General features: G+C 40.6%; 1 protein-coding gene across 1 annotated transcript in view; it reads left to right on the top strand.

Annotated features, from left to right (window-relative positions):
* Positions 1–25,382, top strand: part of kif20ba (kinesin family member 20Ba) — a 66,120-nt gene that overhangs the window by 27,994 nt on the left and 12,744 nt on the right. Inside the window, 6 exon segments of the mRNA XM_036594060.1 lie at positions 796–951; positions 1,765–1,941; positions 3,741–3,893; positions 8,282–8,368; positions 9,757–9,969; positions 17,920–17,982. Of these exon segments, the coding sequence (XP_036449953.1) occupies positions 796–951; positions 1,765–1,941; positions 3,741–3,893; positions 8,282–8,368; positions 9,757–9,969; positions 17,920–17,982 (849 nt within the window).

The following is a 25,382-nucleotide window of genomic DNA, read 5'->3' as shown; positions in this document are numbered from 1 at the left end:
TATTATTATTATTAGTAGCAGTATTGACGTGGTACTAGTATTAGAAGTAACTGTAAGTAGGGGTGGGCAATATGGAAAAAATAGTACATCATAATACTTGAAGACTTTTTCACAGTACCTGACACAAAATCACAATCTTTGTCATTTTTCTGAGGCTTGATAAGGTGGAACAGAAAAAAGCCTCAGTATTTTTAAATAATACTATCAAAAACTAGAATACAGTGGCTTTTATTCAGCACTTCACAAACTTCACTACATCAAATAAAATTCAGTAGAATAAGTTATGTTGTTTTTGTAAGTTGGTCTGTGATCTACTGATGATATCCACAATATTCTCAGGAAAATGTGCTGTGACATTTTATCACGGTAACAGTATAATATTGTTACATGGCCCACCCCTAAGTAATAGCAACACTGGTAATTTTGAGACAGTTCCTAACTCTGAAGTGTGTGGGTTTAACCATTTATGGTATTTATTTCCCACACAGTTATGTGTGTTACAAGTTTCTAGCTAGAGGCCGAGACAGATGAGCTTGGATGGATGTGTTAAATCAGCAGCACACCTCATTTCATTAAATTTAATGATAAATTGATTCTAGAAAATAGATATTGGATGGTAACTGTAGATACTGGACTTCCTCACGGCGACATTTGGAAATAGCACACATCAGATCACAGTGTATTGTTTATTTGTTTCTTTGTAATTGCTCTTTATTCTTGTTGTTTTTTAATAAATTACTGCTTTTTGTCCAGATGACCAGTAGTGTATGTCTGTATGTGTGTTTTGGTGTGTAGTTGGCTGCTGAGAAGCATCAGGCTGAGCGTAAGAAATGGCTGGAGGAGAAGCTGGTCCTGATTGCTCACGCGAAAGAGGCGGAGGAGAGGAGGAACCAGGACATGAGACGATACGCTGATGACAGAGAGCGTCACACTCGCCAGCACACTGAGATGGTACAGAGAGCCTCCCACATTCTGCGTCTCTGTTTCTGTCATTTCTTGTGTTCCTGCTTGTGAATGTATAGAAGCCCATTGCCACCAAGTACAAGAGAAACAAGTCATACCCCCCCCCTTTCTGTTTCTGGCAGCCCTACTGAAAAATATTGACTTAGTATCGTGAAATAATGAGTTATTTTCTCAAAATGTTGGCTCAGTGTTTTGAAGTAATGATTTATTTATTTATTTATTCTTAAAAATAAAGACTCAGTATCTTGAAATAATTATCCCACAACAATAACATAGTATCTCTAAATAACACATTTTCTTGAAATAAGAACTCAGTATCTTGAAATAATGCCTTAGTTAGCACCTCATAGTGACTTACTTTCTCAAAATATTGACTTAGTATCTCAAAACAGTGCCTTTCTTGAAATTTAATAACTCGTTATTTTGATGTAGTAAGTCAAAAAAAATCTGAGAAAATTAGGAGAAATTTAGAAAGGTAGAAGTGTTAGGAGTCAACATTTAAAAATAATGAGTGATTTATTGAGATACTAAGTCAATATTTTGACAGTCTGCTGCCCAGGAAAATCCTGGGTCCTGATCCTTAAAGTGCAATTATAATTCAGTTATTAGTAATCAGACTTATTATTTATTAACTACTATAAATAATTCAATAAGTACTATTAAACTTATAAGTTATGTGGTTATGCAAGTGAGCAATTGAAGGAATCCCATACAGTTTAAGAAGCTGAGATTAAAATTTGTAATTCTCTGCTAAAACAGCCTTTCACAATGCGAGTCTGTCTCCCTTTCTGTGTGGATCAGGAGTCACTGACTGCAAGGCTCGCCGAACGCGAGGAGGAGATGGAGAGATGGAGGAAAGAGAGAGACTCGCTCGTTTCTGCTTTGGAGGTTCAGCTAAAGAAACTCATCTCCTCACTTGCAGAGAAAGACAAGAAGATCGAGGAACTGCAGCGTAGTGACCACTCCCAGACACCAGAGGTCAGTGCAGTATAGCCTTTACCATTCTAGCCGTTATTCACTATGTAGTGAACCATTTTCCCTCCTAAAACACACCCGACTCAGTTTACAAAGGGATAGATTATTTAAGAATGAATCAAATTAGGTGTTTTACACCCGAAAAAAATGCTGATGTAGTTAGAGGTCTGGGATTGGGATGGAGAAATAGTGCATGTGTGTTTATATTTGTGTTTGCCTCTACTGCATTGCATAACCTTTTCCCCATGGGGATCTATAGCCTCTTTTCCACTGTCGGGCTAAACCATGAACCACAGCCTCATCGTTCCATTACGTGCCAGCACGGGCTCGGGTGAACAGTCGCAGGGTTTTTTTTCTGACTGTTGTGCTGCTAAATCGGGACAGAGGAGTATTGAAAAAAGTGCAAAGAGGACAGCGGGTCACTGATGGCCTTCTGTTTATATAATAAAGTTGATGTCTCTCCTCATTTTGTTCACTGATGATATTGAGGATTTGTTTTTTTGATCTCCAGATGAGAAAAGTGACGTAAATGTAAAGCCAGTCAGTGAATATCTACGTTCAGTAAAAGACTATTGTCTAGCGTCCGTGGCCACGTTTCGCATTTTGGCCACAAAAATGCAGAATATGTGGCCCGAGTGGCCATTTGCCTTGGAAGGTTTTTTGCATTATTTTTCCCTTTTGAGTAGCCTGTTCAGACACAGAGCTAAGTGCATCACACTAGATTTTGCCAAATTGTTTTTTTAACCGTAACCCCTGGCTAATGTAACGTTATGGTGCTGGTACGAGTGGATCAGACACAGCAGTGCTGCTGGAGTTTTTAAACACTGCGTCCACTCACTGTCCACTCTATTAGACACTCCTACCTTGTCGGTCCATCTTGTGGATGTAAAGTCAGAGACGATAGCTCATCTGCTGCTGCACAGTTTGTGTTGGTCATCCTCTAGTCCTTCATCAGTGGTCACAGGACGCTGCCCACAGGAGCTGTTGGCTGGATATTTTTGGTTGGTGGACTATTCTCAGTCCAGCAGTGACACTGAGGTGTTTAAAACTCCAGCAGCACTGCTGTGTCTGATCGTCTCAGACTCTGTGAGGGTCCATGGGGGTCCTGACCACTGAAGAACAGGGTAAAAGGGGGCTAACAAAGTATGCAGAGAAACAGATGGACTACAGTCTGTAACTGTAGAACTACAAAGTGCACCTATATAGTAAGTGGAGCTGATAAAATGGACAATGAGCGTAGAAACAAGGAGGTGATCATAATGTTATGCCTGATCGGTGTGTTTATATATATATATATATGTATATATATATATATATATATATATATATATATATGTATATATATATGAAAATGAAAGAATTAGAAATGGATTTCATACAATGAGGGTAGTGGGAGTTTAGAAACGATCGTATATTTGGCACAAACGGAGGCACATGTGAAAGTAACAGAGCGCTTGGATCTGCATCAAATTACTCATCAATCAAACCCCACGTACGTAAATTGGCGTGCTCTAGCCGCAGTGTGAAACCAACCAATGCCAGTTATTGCGCTGCTTAATAGCCCTCTATAACATCAAGTGAAGCAGCAGCGGATGCTCACCGCAGTGTCTGCGTGTGCCGTTGTGAACCAGCATCAAATGAACTTCATGGATACGTTAGGGCAACAGAAGAAATGCAGTTGAGGTTAAAACCCCAGAAAAGTAACACGAGAAGGGGACTCTCAGTTCTGTGCTTGTGAATAGAGAACGCTCTTGGATATCAGGGTTATATCGGTGCTATTGTCTTTCTGACTCTTGTTTCAGGGGGCTGATGAGGGCAGAGCTGAGGAGCTGCAGGCTCTGCTGAATGAGAAAGAGGCTGAGATCCACAGACTGAACGAGCAGCTCAGCAAACTGGTGCACACGCACGGCACCAGAGAGACTGAAGCCAGCGTACGCAGAGACTCTTCCACACAGGTCAGACACGAACGCACACAGCATCGTAGACACTGATCCTAGATTACAGAAAAGACAGACGTCCGCTACACCACTTTTAAGATTGTAACAAATTTAGAAAATGGGGAGCATCAAACACCTAACGTCAGCCTTTCTCTCTTGTAAAGGCTGACACAGTATACAACAAGGCAGAAGGGTAACACACATACACAGGTTTTGGCTACAAAAAAGCACTCAAAACCCCCAAATCTCACTGTTATCATATGATACAAACAAATATAAACTGGAGTGGACCTGATTGTGCTTTTATGTACCAGAAGAAGCATGAAATAAGTAAAAATATCTGGTTGGGAAATGTAGATTTCTCATAAAAAGCTGGACAGTCATTTTACTACAAAACTACTGCAGGCCACTGACTTGACATTGTGAAGAGACAGCCTTTATGCCTGGATCCGTAGGTTATAAACATTATAAAGCCTCTTATCTGGAGCAAGCAGTTCCTCTCCGCAGTTCCTCTCCACACTTCGCCTTTTTTCCATCTGCTCGCTCTCTCATTGGCTGTTGCTCAAATCACTCGTTCAGTAACTTCATTGACCAGCTCACGCTACAGACTCATAAACGTTTTAAGTCATAAAAATCGAATAGGTTTGAAAATGTCAGGAGGCCTCCAGTCATGCTGGAGCTCAATCTGAAGGCTAAGAATTGATTAGTTTCCCCTCTGGTGGTGACCAGATCGTTTGCGCCATTAATCGCTTCCAGTTGAGCTCCCGACCCGGAAAATCACTTCAGATTGAGAAAATTTGTTGGAAGATTGAAATCTGGGTTAAAATCAGGCAAAAAAAATCATGTTGTGTAGATTTTCCTTAAGAACATCATTGACTAAAACAGAGACTCATTTGTGCTGATCAGGTCAGCATCGATTTACACCACATTTTATACACCACTGTTCAAAGGTTTGCAATGGTTTCAGCAATATAGTTGCAGACAAGTGTATAAAATGATGCTAATATGCTGGTCCTGTGAAAGTCAAGAGATTTCAAAAAAGTAGCAGAAAAACAAGTATCAAGTATCTTTGCATTTATGTATGTTTATCCCTGTGTGTTTCTGTGGGATCATATTTCGTCCCTTTTCGCCACTTGTTAAGAAAGCAGATAACCTGACAAAAATGATGTAAATAGACCATTACAGTATACATATACATACATCATCTAAACCACTTATCTTCTGGGTCGCGGTGGGGTGCTGGAGCCTATCCCAGCTGTCATTGGGCGGAAGGCAGGATACACCCTGGACAGGTCGCCAGTCAATCGCAGGGCAGACAGACAGACATACACAATCGCACACACATTCACACCTAAGGGCAATTTAGCGAGTCCAATTAGCTTAACTGCATGTTTTTGGACTGTGGGAGGAAACCGGAGTACCCGGAGGAAACCCACGCAGACACGGGGAGAACGTGCAAACTCCACACAGAAACGACCCTGGTCGTTCAAATTTTCAAATTTTGAATAAAACATCTAGAAATAGCTTTAGGAAAATCAAGCTCCACTTTTGCTTTATATCTGAAAGGATATGTAGTAGTCAAGAAGTTGTTACTGCGAAAAAGGAAATAAACAAAAACAGAAGAAAATTGCAGGTGAAACAAACAAGCTGCTGGTATTCTCACAACTATGGGCTGACCAGACCAGAACTCAACATCACTGAATGTGTTTGGGTGGAATTACTAGAATTCTGAGAAGCACAAAATAAAACCAACTTCTAACACTGAACTTTAGAGATGTGGGAAACTCTCCTGCAGATGTCTTTGAGAATCTGAAAGCGAGTCTCCTAAAAAGAATGGAAGCTGTAATAAGTGTAAAAATGGACAATAAATACCGAAAAATGTGACTGTTTGTAGTTGTTAAAGCTTTTGTGTAATTCTGTTTTTTTTCCCCCAGTGCTGAAAAATGAGTAACTTAATGACTGTAACTACACACTGGGGCTACGACTAACGATTATTTTCATTGTCGATTAATCTGTTGATTATTTTTTCGATTAATCGATTAGTTGTTTGTTCTATAAAATGTCAGAAAATGGTGAAAAATGTCAATCAGTGTTTTCCAAAGCCCAAGAAGATGGCCTCAAATGTTTTTTTTAATCCACACTCCAAATATATTCAGGTTTATGTCACAGAGGGGTAAAGAAACCAAGAAATATTCACATTTAAGAAGCAGGAATCAGAATTTTTACTTACTTTTCTTAAAAAATTACTCAAACCGATTGATCGATTACCAAAATAGTTGCTGATTAATTTAATAGTTGACACCTAATCGATTCATCGATTAATCGTTGCGGCTCTACTACACCCTGTAAATGTTATTATTGAATAGGAAATAACACTAATTATTAATATGAAAAGTAATTCCAAACTTTTGAATGGCACTGTAAATGAGGGCATAGATTAATGTTGTCCAGCCAATCACTAAATCTAGCCACTTAAACAAAGAAATGTTTTTTTTTTTTCTTATTTCTTTTTATTTGTATTGATTTCTCAGATGTTAACTGGTCATAACTAGAAAATATGAGCGTATAATTGTGTTTTACTACATTTGGTCTTTATAAACAGCATCAAAGAGTCAGCCAGCCCACATAGACTCATCCACACAGCTCAGTCAACATGAACAACGCTTCTGGACTTGTAAATGTGACCTCACAAGTCTGTATTTCCACATTTAGGTACTTCTGGAGACGTTTGGTCCTCATGCATAGTATTAAAGGCCACCCAGCATACGTGTACTCGCAGGTCACGCCTCAGAAATACACACACAGAGTCGACCAGCAGCACAAACACTCATCCACACAACACACTCCCCATCACAGACAGCGTGCAGAGACTCACCCACACAACATATCGCCTGACACAGCGTACAGAGACTCATCCCTACAGGTCACGTGAGACAGTCACATACACACAGATGCAAAGACTCTAATACCTTAACCCACATAAGCATCTGTCTGTCATATCCTACACAGCTGTGACTTATTCATACCATATCACTCTCGCGGTTCAGTTACTGCTCTGAAAGTTTTCCTGCAGTTCATTCCACCTTAAAAAATAATAAGTGTAATTCAACCACTGAGAATGTAAATGAAGTAATTTGGAGTAGTTTGATTTGAAATGGCTTATTCTAGACTTGCCCATTCATTTTTTTTTACAGTGATGACAACAGAAAACGGGAGTTGCATTGTCCACGGTACGAAAGTCAGATACCAGAAAACATATTTGCTCTGGGGTGGCCAGTCCATTGTTCTGACAACACCAGAAGTTGGTTGCATTTTCTGCTTCTCAGACTTTAAAGATAAATTTAGATTTAAACAAACAGGAACGGCATGTACAAAGTACAGACCTTCACAAATACAGTAAAGTACCATGATCACACGTTTGATTTAATGCTTATGTTACACTATTAACATTATTTGTGCTGCTGAACTAATATATTGTCAAGATGACTAGTTTTACTTTACTTTTACATATTAATTTAAAGGATAGTTTGACACAAAATGTTACTAATGAATAAAGATCACCACAATTCAGAACGCTAACTGCTGGATTCCATCAGCTGTTCATTATTTAAGCAATAGAATGCGAGAGGGAGTGTGTTATCGTGAAATAACACCACGGCTGTAATTTGGTCACGATAACACACTCCTCGAGTGCTCTATTGCTTTTATACAACAGTTAAATAAATAAAGTAATAAATTAATAAACTGGGCCGTGAACGCGGCGTTTAATATGTTTTAATGTTCGCAGTTCCTTCACCAAATTATTGTTCCTTAACGAGCAGCTTGTTGCTACGTCAGAGTAACGAGCTCCGCCCACTCGCTGCACAGCCGGCAGTTCGTTCTCCAGCTCCTTACACTAAATTCCCAAACTGTCATCACCACTGAGCAGCTTTTTTGTTTTTTATTGCGGCAGTTTTATGGCTCAGTCTGATTTGGTCAGACGTTTGGCGAATGGTATTGGGTTCATTTCTGGCTGATTCCAGGTTGTTTAGGTTCTTCTGTCACAGCTGCCTGAAAAGCTGCTCAGTGGTGATGACAGTTTGGGAATTTAGTGTCGTCTCATCTTCAGAGTCTGACCAAATCAGCTGTCGATCAAATGTGATCTTAGAAGTATCCATTTTCTGTTTGTGGCAAAGTAAGAAGTAAAAAACGTTCAAATGGCTTGAGCGTCTCCTACAGCTGTCAAAGTCGTTGCTTAGCAACGGCGTCTCAGCGGAGTGATACAGTGTTTGTGAAAAACCTGTGATGTTATGGTGAAATAACAGCACAGTTAGAGACGCTTCTCAACCAATCAGCTTGCGTGGGCGGAACTCACTGTAGTATAATATCCTTTGTAACATTTGAGATTGTCTCTTTCAACTCGTTAGACAATGGATGACTTGGAAATGGGGCGGCCTCTGGACAGCAGCACTCTTAAACTCAAAAGAAAAACTAGAGGATCTGTCACCAGCCAGGTAAGACCATATGGCCTTTCACAGTTATTACATTATTGCCTGATTGCAGTTGTTTGAGCTGATTGCATTTATTTTCTACAGTTGTTGGCTTCATGTAGGCTATTTGTTTACATTCCAGCCAACAGAATGTGAACGGGTGCATTTTCATCCATGGGGTTGAGACAAATGTATATAAATAAAAGAAAGCAAGACTTGTGACATGAGGCATGTAACCACTGAGGCTATCGTCTTTAGAGGGCAGCGGCTCGTGCAGTTTGTTAAGTTGAACTCAAGCTGATTCTGTCGTAAGCTATGAGTAACAAAGTATCGTTGGGCCATTTTAGGTTTGTATTTTAAGGCTACGTTCACATTACAAGCATCATTGCTTAAATATGATTTTTTGCTCAAATCCGATCTGTCTGACACGATGGGTCACACTCGTTTAGGTAAGTGATTCAAATCTGTCATTAATGTGACGAACCGGCGTCCTGAAATGACCCTCATCCGCACATCCTACTCAGTAACGTCACGTGAATGAATCACGTTCATCATCAGCACAAACTAACGAGCAGAACGAGCTTCGCTGAGAAGATAATTAACTCTGATCAGCTCTCAGCTTCATTATTAGAGCGAGACGAAGGAGAAAACGGTGAGATGAGCTGCTTTTCCACCATTTACAGGCTTTAACTTCTGTTCAGCGCTGCTGCCATGGTAACGCTGAATGATGGAGCACGCGCAGTGGGAAAAAAGCACATAAATTCCGAACTGAGCGTCACATTAAGGTCGCACGGCCACGAATCGGATACGTATCCAATCTAGGACCGATCGGATTTGATAAGATCAGATTTGCGTGTCCAGATTTGCCCTGAAAACATCAGATCTGAGACACATTATGGCAAAAAAAATTGTGCCACTTCACCCTGGTAATGTGAAACGTAGCCTAAGACAATTGTTAATGGTAATTATTTATATGACAGTTAATAATTACTAAACAAAAATTGATGGACCTCCCTAAGGATGACAGTAACCAGGTAAGCGTATGACAGTTAAATTATTATCTACCCAACAGGTCTTAGAAAATATGGTTTTAGAAAATATGTTCTACAAAGTTGAATCAGTTGGTGTCAAGTATGTTGTCTGTTATCTTGGCTTTGTTAAAGGGGAATTTTATTACTTTGGCACATTTTTGTCAAAGATGCCAATACATTCCTTTCAGAGCTGGTAACAGCAGCAAATGTCTCTGCACTGAATATGAAAAAAAGGAAATGCCATATTAAAGACTTGAAAGTTTGCAGTCACTGGCAGGTGAGATGTGTTCAGTCACAGATTGATGTGCACCTTAAAGCCAAAAGCGGAGCATCTCGCCTCTTTGAAAATGATAATTAAGCTGCTGATATCTCCCCCCCTAGGGTTCCTGTGGCAGCTATCCGTCTGTGCTCGACTCGTCTGAGGTTTCCACGGAGATGGGCCGACGTTCTCGGTTCCCGAGGCCTGAGGTAGAGATCGCCTTCAGCTCGCTGCAGCCAGACCGCTTCGCCCTCAAGCGGCATGGCGACGAGTCCGCCGTCACCGTTAAAATTTCCCGCACAGCTCGCAAGAGAAAGAGCGGCGAGATGGAGAAGGTAAGAAATCAGCCAGAACATCAAACTACACTGACCCTCTAGTGGTAATATTGTGAATCATTTAGATCATTTTCAAATGGTATAAAACTTACAGACTTGGATTTCTTTACAGTGGTGCTGATGGGAACCAGGCATCACAATGTGCACAATATAAAAATATAGTGAACCTACACACAGTGTGTTTTAAAAAAATATGTTTTAAACCAGTGATAACTCCTGTTAAACAATGTCTCAGGCACCAGGGTTTATTTTTGTAACCATTTGTACCCAATTGTAATTAACTTGCATTAAACACTTCAGACGTCTGGTTCCTATCACCACAACTGTGAACAGTTCTGACCTCAAGGTTCTCCAGAATGGTGCATTTCCAGTTAAACCACTGTGAATGAATTTGTTTGGATCGTGATGATAAAATTATGTAGAAATTTTGAAAACTCAGTAGGTTCCCCCTTTTATTTTCATTATATAAACGATTAGCGCTGCTATGATTAATCAACAAATTTGACTATATTGATTATTTTAGAGGAATTTTGTCTACATGTCATTTACTAACAGCAGTCATTCTGTCCGATTACATGAAATGTTGAGGGCGATATGGCTTAATGTTGTTGACTGCAAAGGCAGAACCAGGAAGGCACTGTAATTAGATTAATCAAGTAATTAATAATTGATAGGCTCATCAGTTATTGAAGTAAAAGTGAGTTGCAGCTCTGTCTGTGATGTCTGATGTGATGGCAGTCACTGCCCATTTTACTCACGGGCAACAGGATTTAAAGATCACTGTTTAGTGTGATTAAGGTTTATTTTATTTCTTTCTCAGTGGATTCTCCTGACAGTTTCCCAGAGCAGCAGCCCACAGTACTGTTTTACTGTGTCTGTCTATGAGCTGAGTACAGACCAGCCTCTGACCCAGCCTGTCCAGCTAGAGGCCCTTTAATCGCCTTAATTAGTCATTACCGAAGCTTTAATTGGCCTCGCTTAAACTAACAATTAAAATTCATTATGCAACAGCAGCGTAATGGCAATGTCATTAAGCAGATTGGGGTTTGTGTGTGTTTGGTGGGCAGAGCAGACAGCACTGGCGCGTCCAGTAAAAAGAACTGACTCTGCATTACTCACACTGGGCAGCTGGCACCACAGACCGACGCGTACATAAAATTTAAGACCCAGAAGGAACAGGGTTTGACCGCTTTTCTTGGTTGTTAGTGGGAACGATGATAGTGTAATGGAAAACCATATATATGTGACATACAAAATGTGTACATAATATAATATATATAATAAATAAATAAATAAAAACATAGTAGAGTAGATGTATGTTCAGCCACAGCCAAGTTTTTCAAGCCACAACAAATATATCCTTAACTACAACACATTTCATTAACAAAGGCCTTTAAAAAGGTGTGTTTGTTATTAGGGATGTGCATTCTGACTAATTTTGATTTACAAATATCGGTAAGAGTTCTCAAATTGATATCTGCGTACAGTGATAACTGTGTATAAGGAAAGGAGCAATGCCGAAAAAAGAAAAAATGGATTTAGACTAAAATTAAGTGCGTTTACATGCACTTGAGTAATCAGATAAAGCGTTGGGCAGTTATTGGATTTCTGCTTTGTTACCAGCCAGTAAACTTGCAGAAGAAGATGTGATGTAGAACTCGAACTTCAAGCCGTGGCTTTACCTGAAAATATGACCATACATCATGTAGAAGATGAAGAATATTTAAATGCTTAATTTTATCGAGAATGTATTTGGTTTATCGTGCATGCGCAGACTGAGAAAATCCGAAAGAAATCAGAGTAAGAGTAAGACTACTGAGCTGAAATCCAGCTCTCTTTATCAGATTTCTTAATCGGATTTCTAGATCAGAGTATGGTGTTTGCATGACCATTTAAATAATCGGATAGCTGCAGAAATACGATTATGATCGGATTATTGAGTGCATGTAAACACGCTCAGTGATGTAGAGCTGTGACAGCACTGCTGTTGCACAACAATTGGACAACATACGGAGGAACACGTTTTGAAACATATTTAAATACCCAAGAAAAGTCAGGTTTTCATGTCGAAAGTGTGACATGATGGCTTCTGAGCTAATGAGGTAAAACTACAACCGATGCTGGATGCTGATGGAAGCTCATCATCTACAGGTGTTTTATGTGCCAGCGTGTTACTTTGTCAGAGAAACATATTTCTTCTCCGTCACATTCTTAATGATGTGTCCTTGGCAATGTGCCCACTTAAGGCTCTCATGTTTCAGAGTAGTGAAGTATTAAATAACAGGCTTACTCGCAAATACAAACTAAATTCTCACATTTTAAAGTTTTGTTAACACAAAAACGGCATTTTGGGTTTCACTAAATTGTTGGTCTGTATTAGTGCTGGGCTATATGACAAGAATATCGTATCTCATTTTCACCAAATGCTATACATATCAGGATATTTTGGCACATAGATACAATGGACTAATAGTGTCATAGTGTCAACATTTAAATACTGCACTCTAAAAAATTATCCAACGTTTGCGACTTTTTAACTTACTAAAGTAAGTAACCACTTAATTTTGAGTTCATTAAATTTCTAATATTAACAGAAGAATCGTTTGTTTTATATTTGTTAAATTGTTATTTGACATTCAGTGAACTTAAAACCTTTAAGTTGAACAGTGTTTTTATTCAACATTTCAACATTTCACTTTCTGTACAACACTAAAACCAATTAAGCAGGACTTTTTTAATGAAACACGCAGTTGGTCTTTCAAGTGCTTCTTTAAGTGCTGACAATATCCACAATATGCTCACAAAAGCCCATTGTGTGTCACAATAAAAAATATATTACAGTAACACTAAAATACCCTCATATTTCCCACCTCTAGTCCGTTTTTACATAATGAAACGCAATAAGTACTGGCACCTTGAGCGGATAACCAGGCACTCGAGTACCTGTGCCCATCCCCGTGTGTAACTATGGAAAATGTTAAAAATTACAAAAATATATATAGCTGGTTTAGTTGAGTGTGTCATAAATCATAAGTTCATGCCAAGTAGGGGTGCGGGAAAAACTCGATTCTTAGATGCATCGCGATGCGGACGTGAACGATTCTGAATCGATTCATAAATGTCAAAAATCAATTTTCGAAATATTTAATTTATAACGTGATATTGACGGAACGCAAAAGGCGGAACTGGAAGTGGGTAAGTGCAGCGTCCGGACAGTCTGTGGCGGCACATAACAAAAACACAACTGGATGAGTGAGAAATCCGACCGGCTCCCTCTGCATTAAAGCCAGGTCAGGTCAGGAGTCACAACCCAAATGATAAGAAGAGACATTTTGTCCTTTCAACAAAGTCAAACCACCTTGGGAGCCACAACATTTAATGTCCAGTATGTCTCAGTGTGTGTTAATGTCCTAGTAAAGGCTAAACAATATAAACGAGAGCGCAGATTTACTTCGCTCTGCTTTAAGCTTCAGCTTTAGCCGCTTTCCTCCCATCTCCGCCAGAACACCTTTCTTCAAAACTAGAAGAGTTTCTTGTAAAATGTCTCAGCGTCCGGCTGTTTTACGAGGCTGAAGTCGCTTCTCATTCGCCAGTCGCTCATTCTAATTCTCCCGTTTCACCTTAAATTCTGCCTTAGGCGCCGAATGTAACTGCTGCACCATTTAAGGTGGAACGGGAAAATTCGAAAGAGAGGCGAGTTCATTTTCGCAACTTTTTAGAGAAAGACAGTCTCCCAGCAGATTTAACCAACCGCGCTGCTTATAAATGCGAATAAGTTCTCCAAATGTTTCGTCTTAATCTCTGTTTTTTAGTTCGCTACTAAAAAGGCCAGTCCTCGGGGCTATGTGACCTGCTGTCTGTTCTCAGCCGGTGAGAACCAGGGCTTTCGCGCTATGCTGCATACTTTGGAGCCGAGATTCAGCGTCCAGTCTCCCCCACAAACCCCCCCCCCCAAAACCGAAATTATAAAATGACTAAAGAAAACGGGAAGGATGGCTGTAACGTGCTGCGCGGACACCCATTGCCACTGGATCTTATTTCAGGGTAACAGCGCATTTATCGCAGATGAGTGGCAGCAGCGTCTCTGAATGAGAGCCTTCTAGTTCACTTGCCACATCACTTCCATTTACATTATGGATCATTACAAATACGTTGCTTTAAAACTACCAAGTTTTTAGACAGTAGGAAGATAGAAATCCTGTATAGAGAAAAAAGATGCATCGTTTTATAATCGCATCGCAGCCCTCTGAATCGTAATCGAATCACGAGGTGCCTAAAGATTCCCACCCCTAATGCCAAGCAACCACGTCGCCTCAACACAGAGCAACTTCACTGCTTTCCATGCAGCCGTTGAAGCTGCCTCACACAAAAAGCATTTGTAGGAACGCTTTAAATCATCAAACAATAAGAAAAAATGCTAATTTTCCAATTAGTGGCTGGTATGAAGGCACGACAAGTTTGATGAATCATCTCAGATATGTACACTGATACTTATCAGAGTAACACTAGTCTCTGGTGAGGGCTGATGCTAAAACCGGGGTGCCTTAAACTTGATTGTTGTGGTGAGTTCTGGCTGTGTTATCCTCACTGCTGCTTTGCATGATAAAAAAAACAATCTTCAATTTGGCCGAATAAAATAACTCAAAGTAAATAAAAGCAATTAACTAAAATTAAAACAGATAATGCTGATTTCTTAAACTCTTGTTGTCCTTCTAACTCATAATAGCTTCTATATCAACATACCAGGAGGAGCTGGGCTTTAAACTGACTCTTAATACATTGTTGCCACCTGTTGGATTTATTTTGAACTGTAATGAAAATACTTAAAATTATGGCTAACTGTGAAACAAATATTTTTGAGAGTGAGAATTCGGGTACTTGTTTAGATATACCAATATCCGTATCTTGGTATTTGAAGCCTGTAAAATGATGTTCAGTAATACGGTGCTTATTGTGTGACTGTGAAAAGAAATTGTGCCTATAACCGAATGAAGAGTGATCGTAATGCGCACATACGATTCAAATATAATAGCTTGAAGTTATTAAGGTGATGGACCGGTGTACTGAGGCAATTACGATAATGGCCTTTACTGTGACGGCACATTCAACTGGAGAGAGTTATTGTTGGCAGCACATTAAGGTGCTGTCTGCTGTTAAACGTGCACACACAAAATACACGCACAGGAACACACACAATACTCTCACTGGAACACGCAATACACACAAAAACACACTACACGCACAGGAACACACAATACACTCACTGGAACACGCAATACACACAAAAACACACTACATGCACAGGAACACACAATACACTCACTGGAACACGCAATACACACAGGAACTCACACAATACACGCACAGGAACACGCAATACACTCACTGGAACACGCAATACACACAGGAACACACTACACGCACAGGAACACACAATACACTCACTGGAACACGCAATACACACAAAAACACACGCACAGGAACACACAATACACTCACTGGAACACGCAATACACACAGGAACACACACAATACACAAAGAGGAACACACGATACACGCACAGGAACTCACACAATACACGCACAGGAACACGCAATACACTCACTGGAACACACAATACACACAGGAACACACGCACTACACTCACTGGAACACGCAATACACACAGGAACACACTCACTACACGCACAGGAACACGCAATACACACATAATACACACAGGAACACACAATACACGAAGAGGAACATACACGATACACGCATAGGAACACACAATACCCGAAGAGGAACACACACGATACATGCATAGGAACACACAGTACACGAAGAGGAACACACACAATACACTCACAGGAACACACACAGGAACACGCAATGCACGCGCAGGAACACACAATACACGCGCAGGAACACATACAATACACGCGCAGGAACATGCAGTACACACACAGGAACACGCAGTGCACGCGCAGGAACACACAATACACGCGCAGGAACACGCAGTGCACGCGCAGGAACACACAATACACGCGCAGGAACACGCAGTGCACGCGCAGGAACACAATGCACGCGCAGGAACACGCAGTACACGCACAGGAACACACGCAATACACGCGCAGGAACACACGCAATACACACACAGGAACACACGCAATACACACACAGGAACACACGCAATACACACAGGAACACACGCAATACACACACAGGAACACACGCAATACACACAGGAACACACTCACTACACGCACAGGAACACGCAATACACACATAATACACACAGGAACACACAATACACGAAGAGGAACATACACGATACACGCATAGGAACACACAATACCCGAAGAGGAACACACACGATACACGCATAGGAACACACAGTACACGAAGAGGAACACACACAATACACTCACAGGAACACACACAGGAACACGCAATGCACGCGCAGGAACACACAATACACGCGCAGGAACACATACAATACACGCGCAGGAACATGCAGTACACACACAGGAACATGCAGTGCACGCGCAGGAACACACAATACACGCGCAGGAACACGCAGTGCACGCGCAGGAACACACAATACACGTGCAGGAACACGCAGTGCACGCGCAGGAACACAATGCACGCGCAGGAACACGCAGTACACGCACAGGAACACACGCAATACACGCACAGGAACACACGCAATACACACACAGGAACACACGCAATACACACAGGAACACACGCAATACACACACAGGAACACACGCAATACACACAGGAACACACGCAATACACACACAGGAACACACGCAATACACACAGGAACACACGCAATACACACAGGAACACACACAATACACACACAGGAACACACGCAATACACACAGGAACACACGCAATACACACACAGGAACACACGCAATACACACAGGAACACACGCAATACACACACAGGAACACACACAATACACACAGGAACACACACAATACACGCACAGGAACACACGCAATACACACAGGAACACACACAATACACGCACAGGAACACACACAATACACTCACAGGAACACACGCAATACACACAGGAACACACACAATACACACACAGGAACACACGCAATACACACAGGAACACACGCAATACACACACAGGAACACACGCAATACACACAGGAACACACGCAATACACACACAGGAACACACGCAATACACACAGGAACACACGCAATACACACACAGGAACACACGCAATACACACAGGAACACACGCAATACACACAGGAACACACACAATACACACACAGGAACACACGCAATACACACACAGGAACACACGCAATACACACAGGAACACACGCAATACACACACAGGAACACACGCAATACACACAGGAACACACGCAATACACACACAGGAACACACGCAATACACACAGGAACACACGCAATACACACACAGGAACACACGCAATACACACAGGAACACACGCAATACACACAGGAACACACGCAATACACACACAGGAACACACGCAATACACACACAGGAACACACGCAATACACACACAGGAACACACGCAATACACACAGGAACACACGCAATACACACACAGGAACACACGCAATACACACAGGAACACACACAATACACACGCGCAGGTCAGGTAATTTACGCAGTGAGGTAAGTTTGGTGTCCGTTGTGCTTTTTGTTAATTACACTGCTGAGATCTAACGTGGACACGTCTTCCAGTGCTCTCCATCTGTGGGAGTGAAGACGCGTCCATCGCTTATCTCCACTTTTCTGAATCCTCAGTGTTGCACTTCCTCCGTGGTGTGGTTGTCCCTGGCAACCGAGTCTACAACGCCACGCGCTCTGTTAAACCAAGTGTCCAATTGTGCCTTTAATGAAGTGACTCAGACTCTGTGTTTTGTTGGCTGCTTTTATGTTCTTCAAGAAAAGAGGCAGCAGCAGAAACAGCAAGACCAAACCCAACCCAGCACCACAGGCCAGTTCTCAGGTATCCTGTCCGCTTAAAAGTGACCGGGAGTGATTTTTCCTGAAGCTTTTATTATGCAAATGCGCTTCTGAGGTGTTTTCACCAGTCAGGTGAAAACACCTCCCACACACAGTCAAAACGGGATTGTCACAGTAGATTATATTAGCAATCAAGTGTTCTGCCAGTTATTTTGATGAGTAACCAGTTTTTTAAGACCGTAAATCATTTTTCAAAGATTCCAAATTGATTTAATATATAAAAATAAATCGAGAAGTCTTTAAAAAGACACATTTTTTTAAAGCTATGTCACATAGCTTTGTAGGGTTGCCATGTCTAGAAAAAATAAAGTCGTAAGTGTGCTTAAAACCAAACCCTTAGAAGTCCATCCTGCTATTGTTATTGATATTGATATTTTGTAGGTTTTTTAATACATATATTTTGGTAAAATTCAAAAATTAGCTCAAAATTGCAATCAATTTTATCGTCACCTGCAACTGCATGTTTAAATTGTGTGCTAATAGCACCCCCTTGTGGAGAGTCTTCAGCCTGCTAAACCTGAGTAAGCGAGTTTAAATCATTCACTCTAAGAGAAACTAGTACAATTTAAAATATGCATTATCATGATGCACATTGCCTACTAGTCATTGGCGGTTAGTTGATATAGTCAAGTTATTTTTGTATTGAGTAATCAAGTTTAATCCTGACAGTCCTGCTTTCAAAAAGGCATTATTGGCTCCTGAGTTAGACTTTCTGTGATGTTTTGCAAGCCTTCAGGAGGATCTTTTCAAGAAATAAAAGGTTATTCATAATTTTGACTAATCAAATATAAGAAATACATCGAAAGATGTGCATAACAAAAGCTTCATGAGGTTTTCTTCAGTGGTAAAGATAATGAAACTTACTGCACCAAACCGCTGAGCACTCAGGAGAAATCACTCCTCGGCTGCAGAAATAGGACGTTCCATTTGCATCCCATAAACCATCAATCACACCATAATCCAGACTCCTCTCACTCTCAACCAGTTCATCATTGATCATTTTTAATCATTGATAATTGTGTGAATTGCATGAGGTCTGCGCCGAGATTGGTCGCAAAGACCTGAAATCACTGGAACCATCAATGACCTACTTCTTCTGCTTTTCCATGGCAGGCAGAAGTGATGTAACCACCGTGCATCTAACATGAGGTGCTGTGCAGTTTTCACTGCTTCAAAGCACATTAAGTGTACAAGTTATTTTCAGTGTGAAGAAAAAAAAGCAGAAAGCTCATCAACCTCATCAACTAAATATAATATTTGTTTGTGTTAATCGTGTTCACACTCTTCCTTTACTGCTGTTTCCACTTTTTCTGGGGACTTGCTTTCAGTTTTTCAAAGAAATCTGCAGGGATATTTTACCACACCTCCAAAGTTCAGTCTCAGAAGTTGGTTGCATTTTCTCCTTCTCATGATCTCCTTCCTTATGCGAGTGGGTTATCTTATATCTTATCTCCTCACAAACATCTCCTTTAGCCATTCTTGAGGCACATATGAGAGGAAATTGAAGGCAGCTGAGGTGAGTTTGGGTAGCTGCTTTTTGAAGGAGAGTAATGTTAGGCTACGTTTACACAGCAGGTAATAAAATCAGATTTTTTTTGTTTGGCTGTTCACAATATCTTTTAAATGTGACATCAGTCTGAACAGATCAGCTCCTAAACCGACCCACATGCGCAGAAGAACAGTGCTTCACGTGGCTCGTCCAGAGGTAAACAGTCATGATGCCAGCGAACGCCAGTCCCTCCCGGAGCTGTCAGTTTCATCTTCGCCAGCATCACAGGAGCAATTATGAAGTTCCAGTGGTTGACAGCTGAGCTCATCACCCACGGTGTTTTCGAGTTCGCCTTAAAAAGCGCACGTTATTCGGCCACGGCCACTTCTTTGGTTGGCGTCCTCGGATTCTTTGAACTTTTTTTTGACGCTGCAGCCTCGGGCTCCTCCGGCCGCGTTCGGATTTTCGTTCGAAAACCTTTTCGAACACGGAGCGGTTTGATCAGTCTCTTCTAATGTTTTGGTGCAGAAACATCAGCCTAAATGTTTGAGTCTCAGCAGCGTGAAATTATAACGAATGTCGAGTTGTATTGACTTAAAAGTCGTTAATTTTCCGATCTGGCTGTTCAGACTGAGTCACATTGCCACAGATCGGATACGTATCGGATTTCAGTACCACGTATGAAAGCGTCTCAAATCGGAATTGAAAATGTCCGATTCAGTGTGTTTATCTGTTCACACTGACACACAGACACACATCTGTGTCGCATATGAAGAAAAAGATCAGATTTGGGCCACTTTTACCTGCCGTCTAAACGTAGCCTTAGTGACTCGTTTGGGAGCAGCTTTTGTTAGGGCGGACATTTAAGATCGGAAGGATGGAAGTGTTAAAGTGGCAGTAGAGTGCACAAATTAAATACTGATAGATTTGATGGTATACTTAGTGTTGGAGGCTTCTGTGTAATTTTCTGTTAATATATGTTCCTGCTTTTTTTCTGTTGCTGAAAAATGAAAAACTTGTACTTAACAGATGTTTGACTAAAAATTAATTTAAGGCGATTCTTACTTTTGTGCAGTATATGTAGAAAAATATAAACTAAACTCGTCGCTGTCCAGAAAAAAACAAGAATCTCCATTTTTTGCTATTTTTAGATTTCAGCATAGTTGAACTCAGCAGCTGTGCTTTACATTATGTGAACATTTCGTGATTGGACCAGTAGAAATGCTCCAAAATTGCTTCAAATAAAAACTCTTTACGTTAACTTACTTTTAAGGTAAAGAACGTTTTTACCCTGTACTGTAGTTTCCTTTCCCATTTTGGGGAAAGTTTTTTCATTTTGGAGATACTTGTTTTTCTTTGGATAGTAGAAATATATCTATGTAAAGGTCAAATGACCAGCATTGGGCTTAAGCTGGTGACAACAAAAGCATTCTGTAATTTGATATTAATTGTTTCCCACTCGTAACTCTTAAATAAGCTGAAATTGTGCTGATTCTAAACTTTCAATAAGTACCACATTTGTGCTTGTAAGGATACATTTTGATATGAATTTGATGTAAGATTATTGTTGTATTAAGTTATATACCCTTTTTTGCAGGAAAAAAACAGATCCTTTACATTTTTGCTGTATTTGTCATGGTTTGACATTGAAGCAAATGGGGAAAAAAGTCAAAAGCTGACCTGATCCTGTCAGTATAGACTGTACCATGAGTGTTAACGAAATGTATTACTTAAATATTGATCAATTATATACGACGCCTTCCACAAATATTGGCACTCGGTAAACATAGAGAAAAACAGGCTGTAAACAACATTCTTTATTGCTTGTCATTTTGATCTTTCATTCAAAATATTAAAAATCGAATCTTTATTTGAAGTACTTTGATTAAATGAAAAAACCTTAATATTAACATGAAAGAAATGTTTTTCTCGAATGTATGTGCGCCACAATTGTTGGTACCCTTAGAAATTATTATGAGTGAAATATAACTGAAGTATATTCCAGTTCATGTTCATGTTTTAAAGTTCACTTGAGCGATTAGGAATACATGCTCATTCCTGTTTCACTGGGGTATAAAAATTAGGTGACACACCGGCCAAATTCCCCCAGTCATTCATCGTTATGAGAAAGACCAGAGAATACATCAGTGATGTGCGGCCAAAGGTTTAAGCTGTGCAAATCAAGAAATGGCTGCAAGAAAATAGCTAAACAGTTGAAAATGCCCATTTCCGCTGTCAGGACAATAATTAGGAGGTTTTACGCAGCTGGAGTTAAATCTGCCAGGAAGAGGATGTATATCTGTACTGACCCCATGCACAGTGAGAAGGACGGTTTGAGTGTCCAGAGAATCTCCACGGATCACAGCTTAGTAGCAGCTTCACAGCCTTTTTTTTCAGACACTAGGTTTTGGGGTCAGAATGTCTCCCAAACTACAATCAGATGCCTACATAACCACAGGTTGTTTGAGAGGGTTCTGTGGACAGATGAGACTAAAATAGAGTTTTTTGGCAACACAAAGAGCAGCATGCAGAATAGTACCTCATCCTTGGTGTGAAGTATGGTTGACCGTCTGTGATGTGGGGCTGTTTGTCTTCCAGAGGCCCTGGACAACTTTTCAGAGACATGGTATCACAGACGCCGTCAAGTACAAGAAGATATTAAATCAAAGCTTAAGCTGGGCCATAGTTGGATCTTCCAGCAGGACAGTGATCCAATGCACACCTCAAAATCAACACAGACCTGGCTCACTGACCACAGAATCAAAATTTTGCTGTGGCCATCCCAGACCCCTGACCTAAACCCAATAGAAAATTTGTGGTGTGAACTAAAGAGGAGAGTCCACAAACCTGAAATGTGGGAATCTGAAGGATCTGGAGAGATTCTGTATGGAGGAATGATCTCCGATCCCTTGGCATGTGTTCTAGTCTTAGAGTTGCTATCTTTGCAAAGGGAAGCTTTGCAAGGCATTAAATGAAGGGGAGCCTACAGTTGTAGCACATATAGATTTAAGTTTTTAATATTTGTCAGATTTTTTTCTTCAAGCAAAAAAAAAAGTGACAATATGAAGCTTAAAATAATAATTTAAACGTCAGATGTATTGGGCCAGATTGTGTGGGTTTTTCAGACCATGTCATACATCTTTACGTATTAAAGCTCCCTTTATGTACGAAAAAGATAAAACCATCACTCCCCACATATTTTCATGCGTCCTTTACACTGGCATTAATGTTTTTAATATTTGGCATTTGATGTGTTTAACATTAAGCATAAATGAGTCTATATTGTCACGCACAAAGACGCAAAAAGAAGTTTTTAGCTCAGCTTTTGGGTTAAATACAAAATCAACGTTATACTGATGAAGATATGATGACAGTAGATAGTTCTGAAGACCCATCCTTCACCAAGTTTCAGTGCGGTCATCAGATTCATCTCCTCTGACGTTACAAATCATTTTTCTTTCTGCACATTATATGCAGTTACACGTTTCCACCAGAGAGGTCTCCAAATCCCCAAATCTTACATAGTGTATCTTTGAACGACATAGCAAAATGACAATAATAACTCAAAACTGAGGTTCAAACAAAGCATTCAACCCCTCTTAGTTCCAGGGGGTTCATGGTTCATGGTTCTGTATAGAACCATTTTCTTTAAAAGAACCATAATTTTTAAGAGCGAACATCAGATATAAAACCATGTAATACATAAAAAGGTCAAACTATATAAAACTGTATGACCTCTGTAATGCTGGGGGTTCCAGACGCTTGTATGAACTGTCTGCTTATGATTGATTGTCCATTAAAAGCAACATCAAGTTGAAAAAAAGGTTGAGGGTGAAGTTGAGAGTTAATTAAATTCAGTCTTTTTATACATTTAATTGATTCCTCTCAGGTGTCCCCTGCGCTCCCCCTCTTAGTTCCAGGACAACCCTCAAAATAGCTAGAACACCAGTCTGGTCTCTGTTACTAAAGGGCAGCACACCTCTTTGTGGGAATAAGTTCAGGAGGCAGCTCTGACAGCAAAGACTCGCTCAGTCCCCTTCATTTAGCCTGCTCGGAGCTGCAGCGTGTCATCGGCTTTCACACGCCGTATCACAGCTGCAGGCCCACTGTCAGCAGAGGGAGGGACAGGGAGGAAGACGGATAGAAGAAGGGAGCCAAACTGATGAGTCAGTGAGGCAGCTAATCAGTTCAGCTTAAGCTGCCTTTCATCCCCTGTCATTTCATTCATTGACCACATCTGACTCCTTTCTCACTTATGATTGGTGAGGATGTCGAAAATGAGACTCCAGGTGTGCGCATATGGGAGGGTGTGTGTTTGTTTTTATGCTTTTTCAGGACAAAATATAGGAGAATCAGGCTAGCCTACGATGTTAGGACCAGCCAAATTGTGCTTTTGACTAGGGATGCACAGACATTCCGATGACCAAAAATGGTCAAAACAGGCATTTGTTCAGCTGCGGAAAGAGAAAAAAACAGCACAGTTTTTACAGAAAAAAAATTCATGATTAAGATTAAGCCTACAACATAGTAGCAAAATATAAGGCCCAGTCCCATTTCTTCTTTTTACCCCTACCCCTTGTTTTCGAGTGTCACCCTAACCCCTTGGAACTGAGTTACAAGGGGTAGTGGTTGAAATCTTGCCCTACGAAATGAGACCCTCAAATAAAAACCAACATTACTTCATTAACAGCTACTAGCGCTGCTCTGTAGGCGACCCGGCCCGTCTGCAGTGACAGCAGAGGAGGGTAAAGTTCAGCTCCTCACTGCTGGGCTTTAGTTACATTTAGGGCATCATATGCCTTCAGAGAGGGGGGGCAATTATTTATTATCACCCACCCCTAATTCTTCAGTGATATGAAGCTGAAGTCAGATATTCACCAGCTTCTTGTTCGAAATTTTCCTGTTCCACCTTAAATGGTGCAGCAGTTACATTCTGGCGCTTCAGGCGTCAGAACTGCTGGACTATTTAAGGTGGAACGGGAAAGTTAGCCAGCTAGCTATCGAGACATTAGCATGCTCATTAGCGATTATGAAGAAAACGACCATAATACACTGAAACGACATTAAACTAAGATAATACAGTGATTATTGTAATTTTTTAACAGAGAAAATTCTCACATTTGTGTGTTTCTTTGGTCTCTTGTTCTCCATCTTGCTGGTTTTTCTTTTTTTCTCATAACTCTCTGTTTGGAGTCTCTGAAAAAAACCTCCGTTTGGAGGGTCATGTAGCCCCAACACTTCACTCTACCCCTCTATCTCAACAAAATTGGGACACCGTAACCCTAGACGTGAACGTGCAAAACAGAGGGCTAAGTGGTAGGGGAGAGGGGTGAAGTGGGATTGGGCCTAAAGACCAACATAATATTCTGTGCACTTGATCGTTACATGCAGCAGTTCAGAAACAAAGTTGCACACAACACATTCATTTACTCCACTAGTTATTACCAAATTAGCTAGTATTTCTTGATGCACTGTATCATTCTCACTATAAAGAGTCATCAGAGAGGTTCACTCAGTCAATGTCTGTCTCCTTTTCTGTAATAATTATAATTTCAATCCCAAAAGAATCAGAGCTTTGTGTAAATTAAAGGGGGGCATCAAGATAATCTAGCAGCGTATATCGGTATAAGTGGTAGCAGAAGCAGCTGTTTGTTAACGCAGCTAGTTACAGAAACGTTATCGTAAACTTGCGTGTTGTAATAACTCAGGAATCTGACAAAATGAAAAACTACCATCCTTGCATAATATTGATCAGGAGAATCTCCTTTTCAGCTGTCCAGTAACTCTCTTCTGTTTTATTTGCTGGTCAGTTGGCCAGGTAAAATGAATCTTTTGAAAGCACGTTGCAGTCTAGCTTCCCAGTAGGATTCAAGCAAATAAACATGCTCAAAAGT

The sequence above is a fragment of the Colossoma macropomum genome, unplaced genomic scaffold, assembly GCF_904425465.1.
Source record: "Colossoma macropomum unplaced genomic scaffold, Colossoma_macropomum, whole genome shotgun sequence".
NCBI lineage: Eukaryota > Metazoa > Chordata > Actinopteri > Characiformes > Serrasalmidae > Colossoma > Colossoma macropomum.
This window is presented reverse-complemented; position numbering and strand designations above follow the sequence as displayed.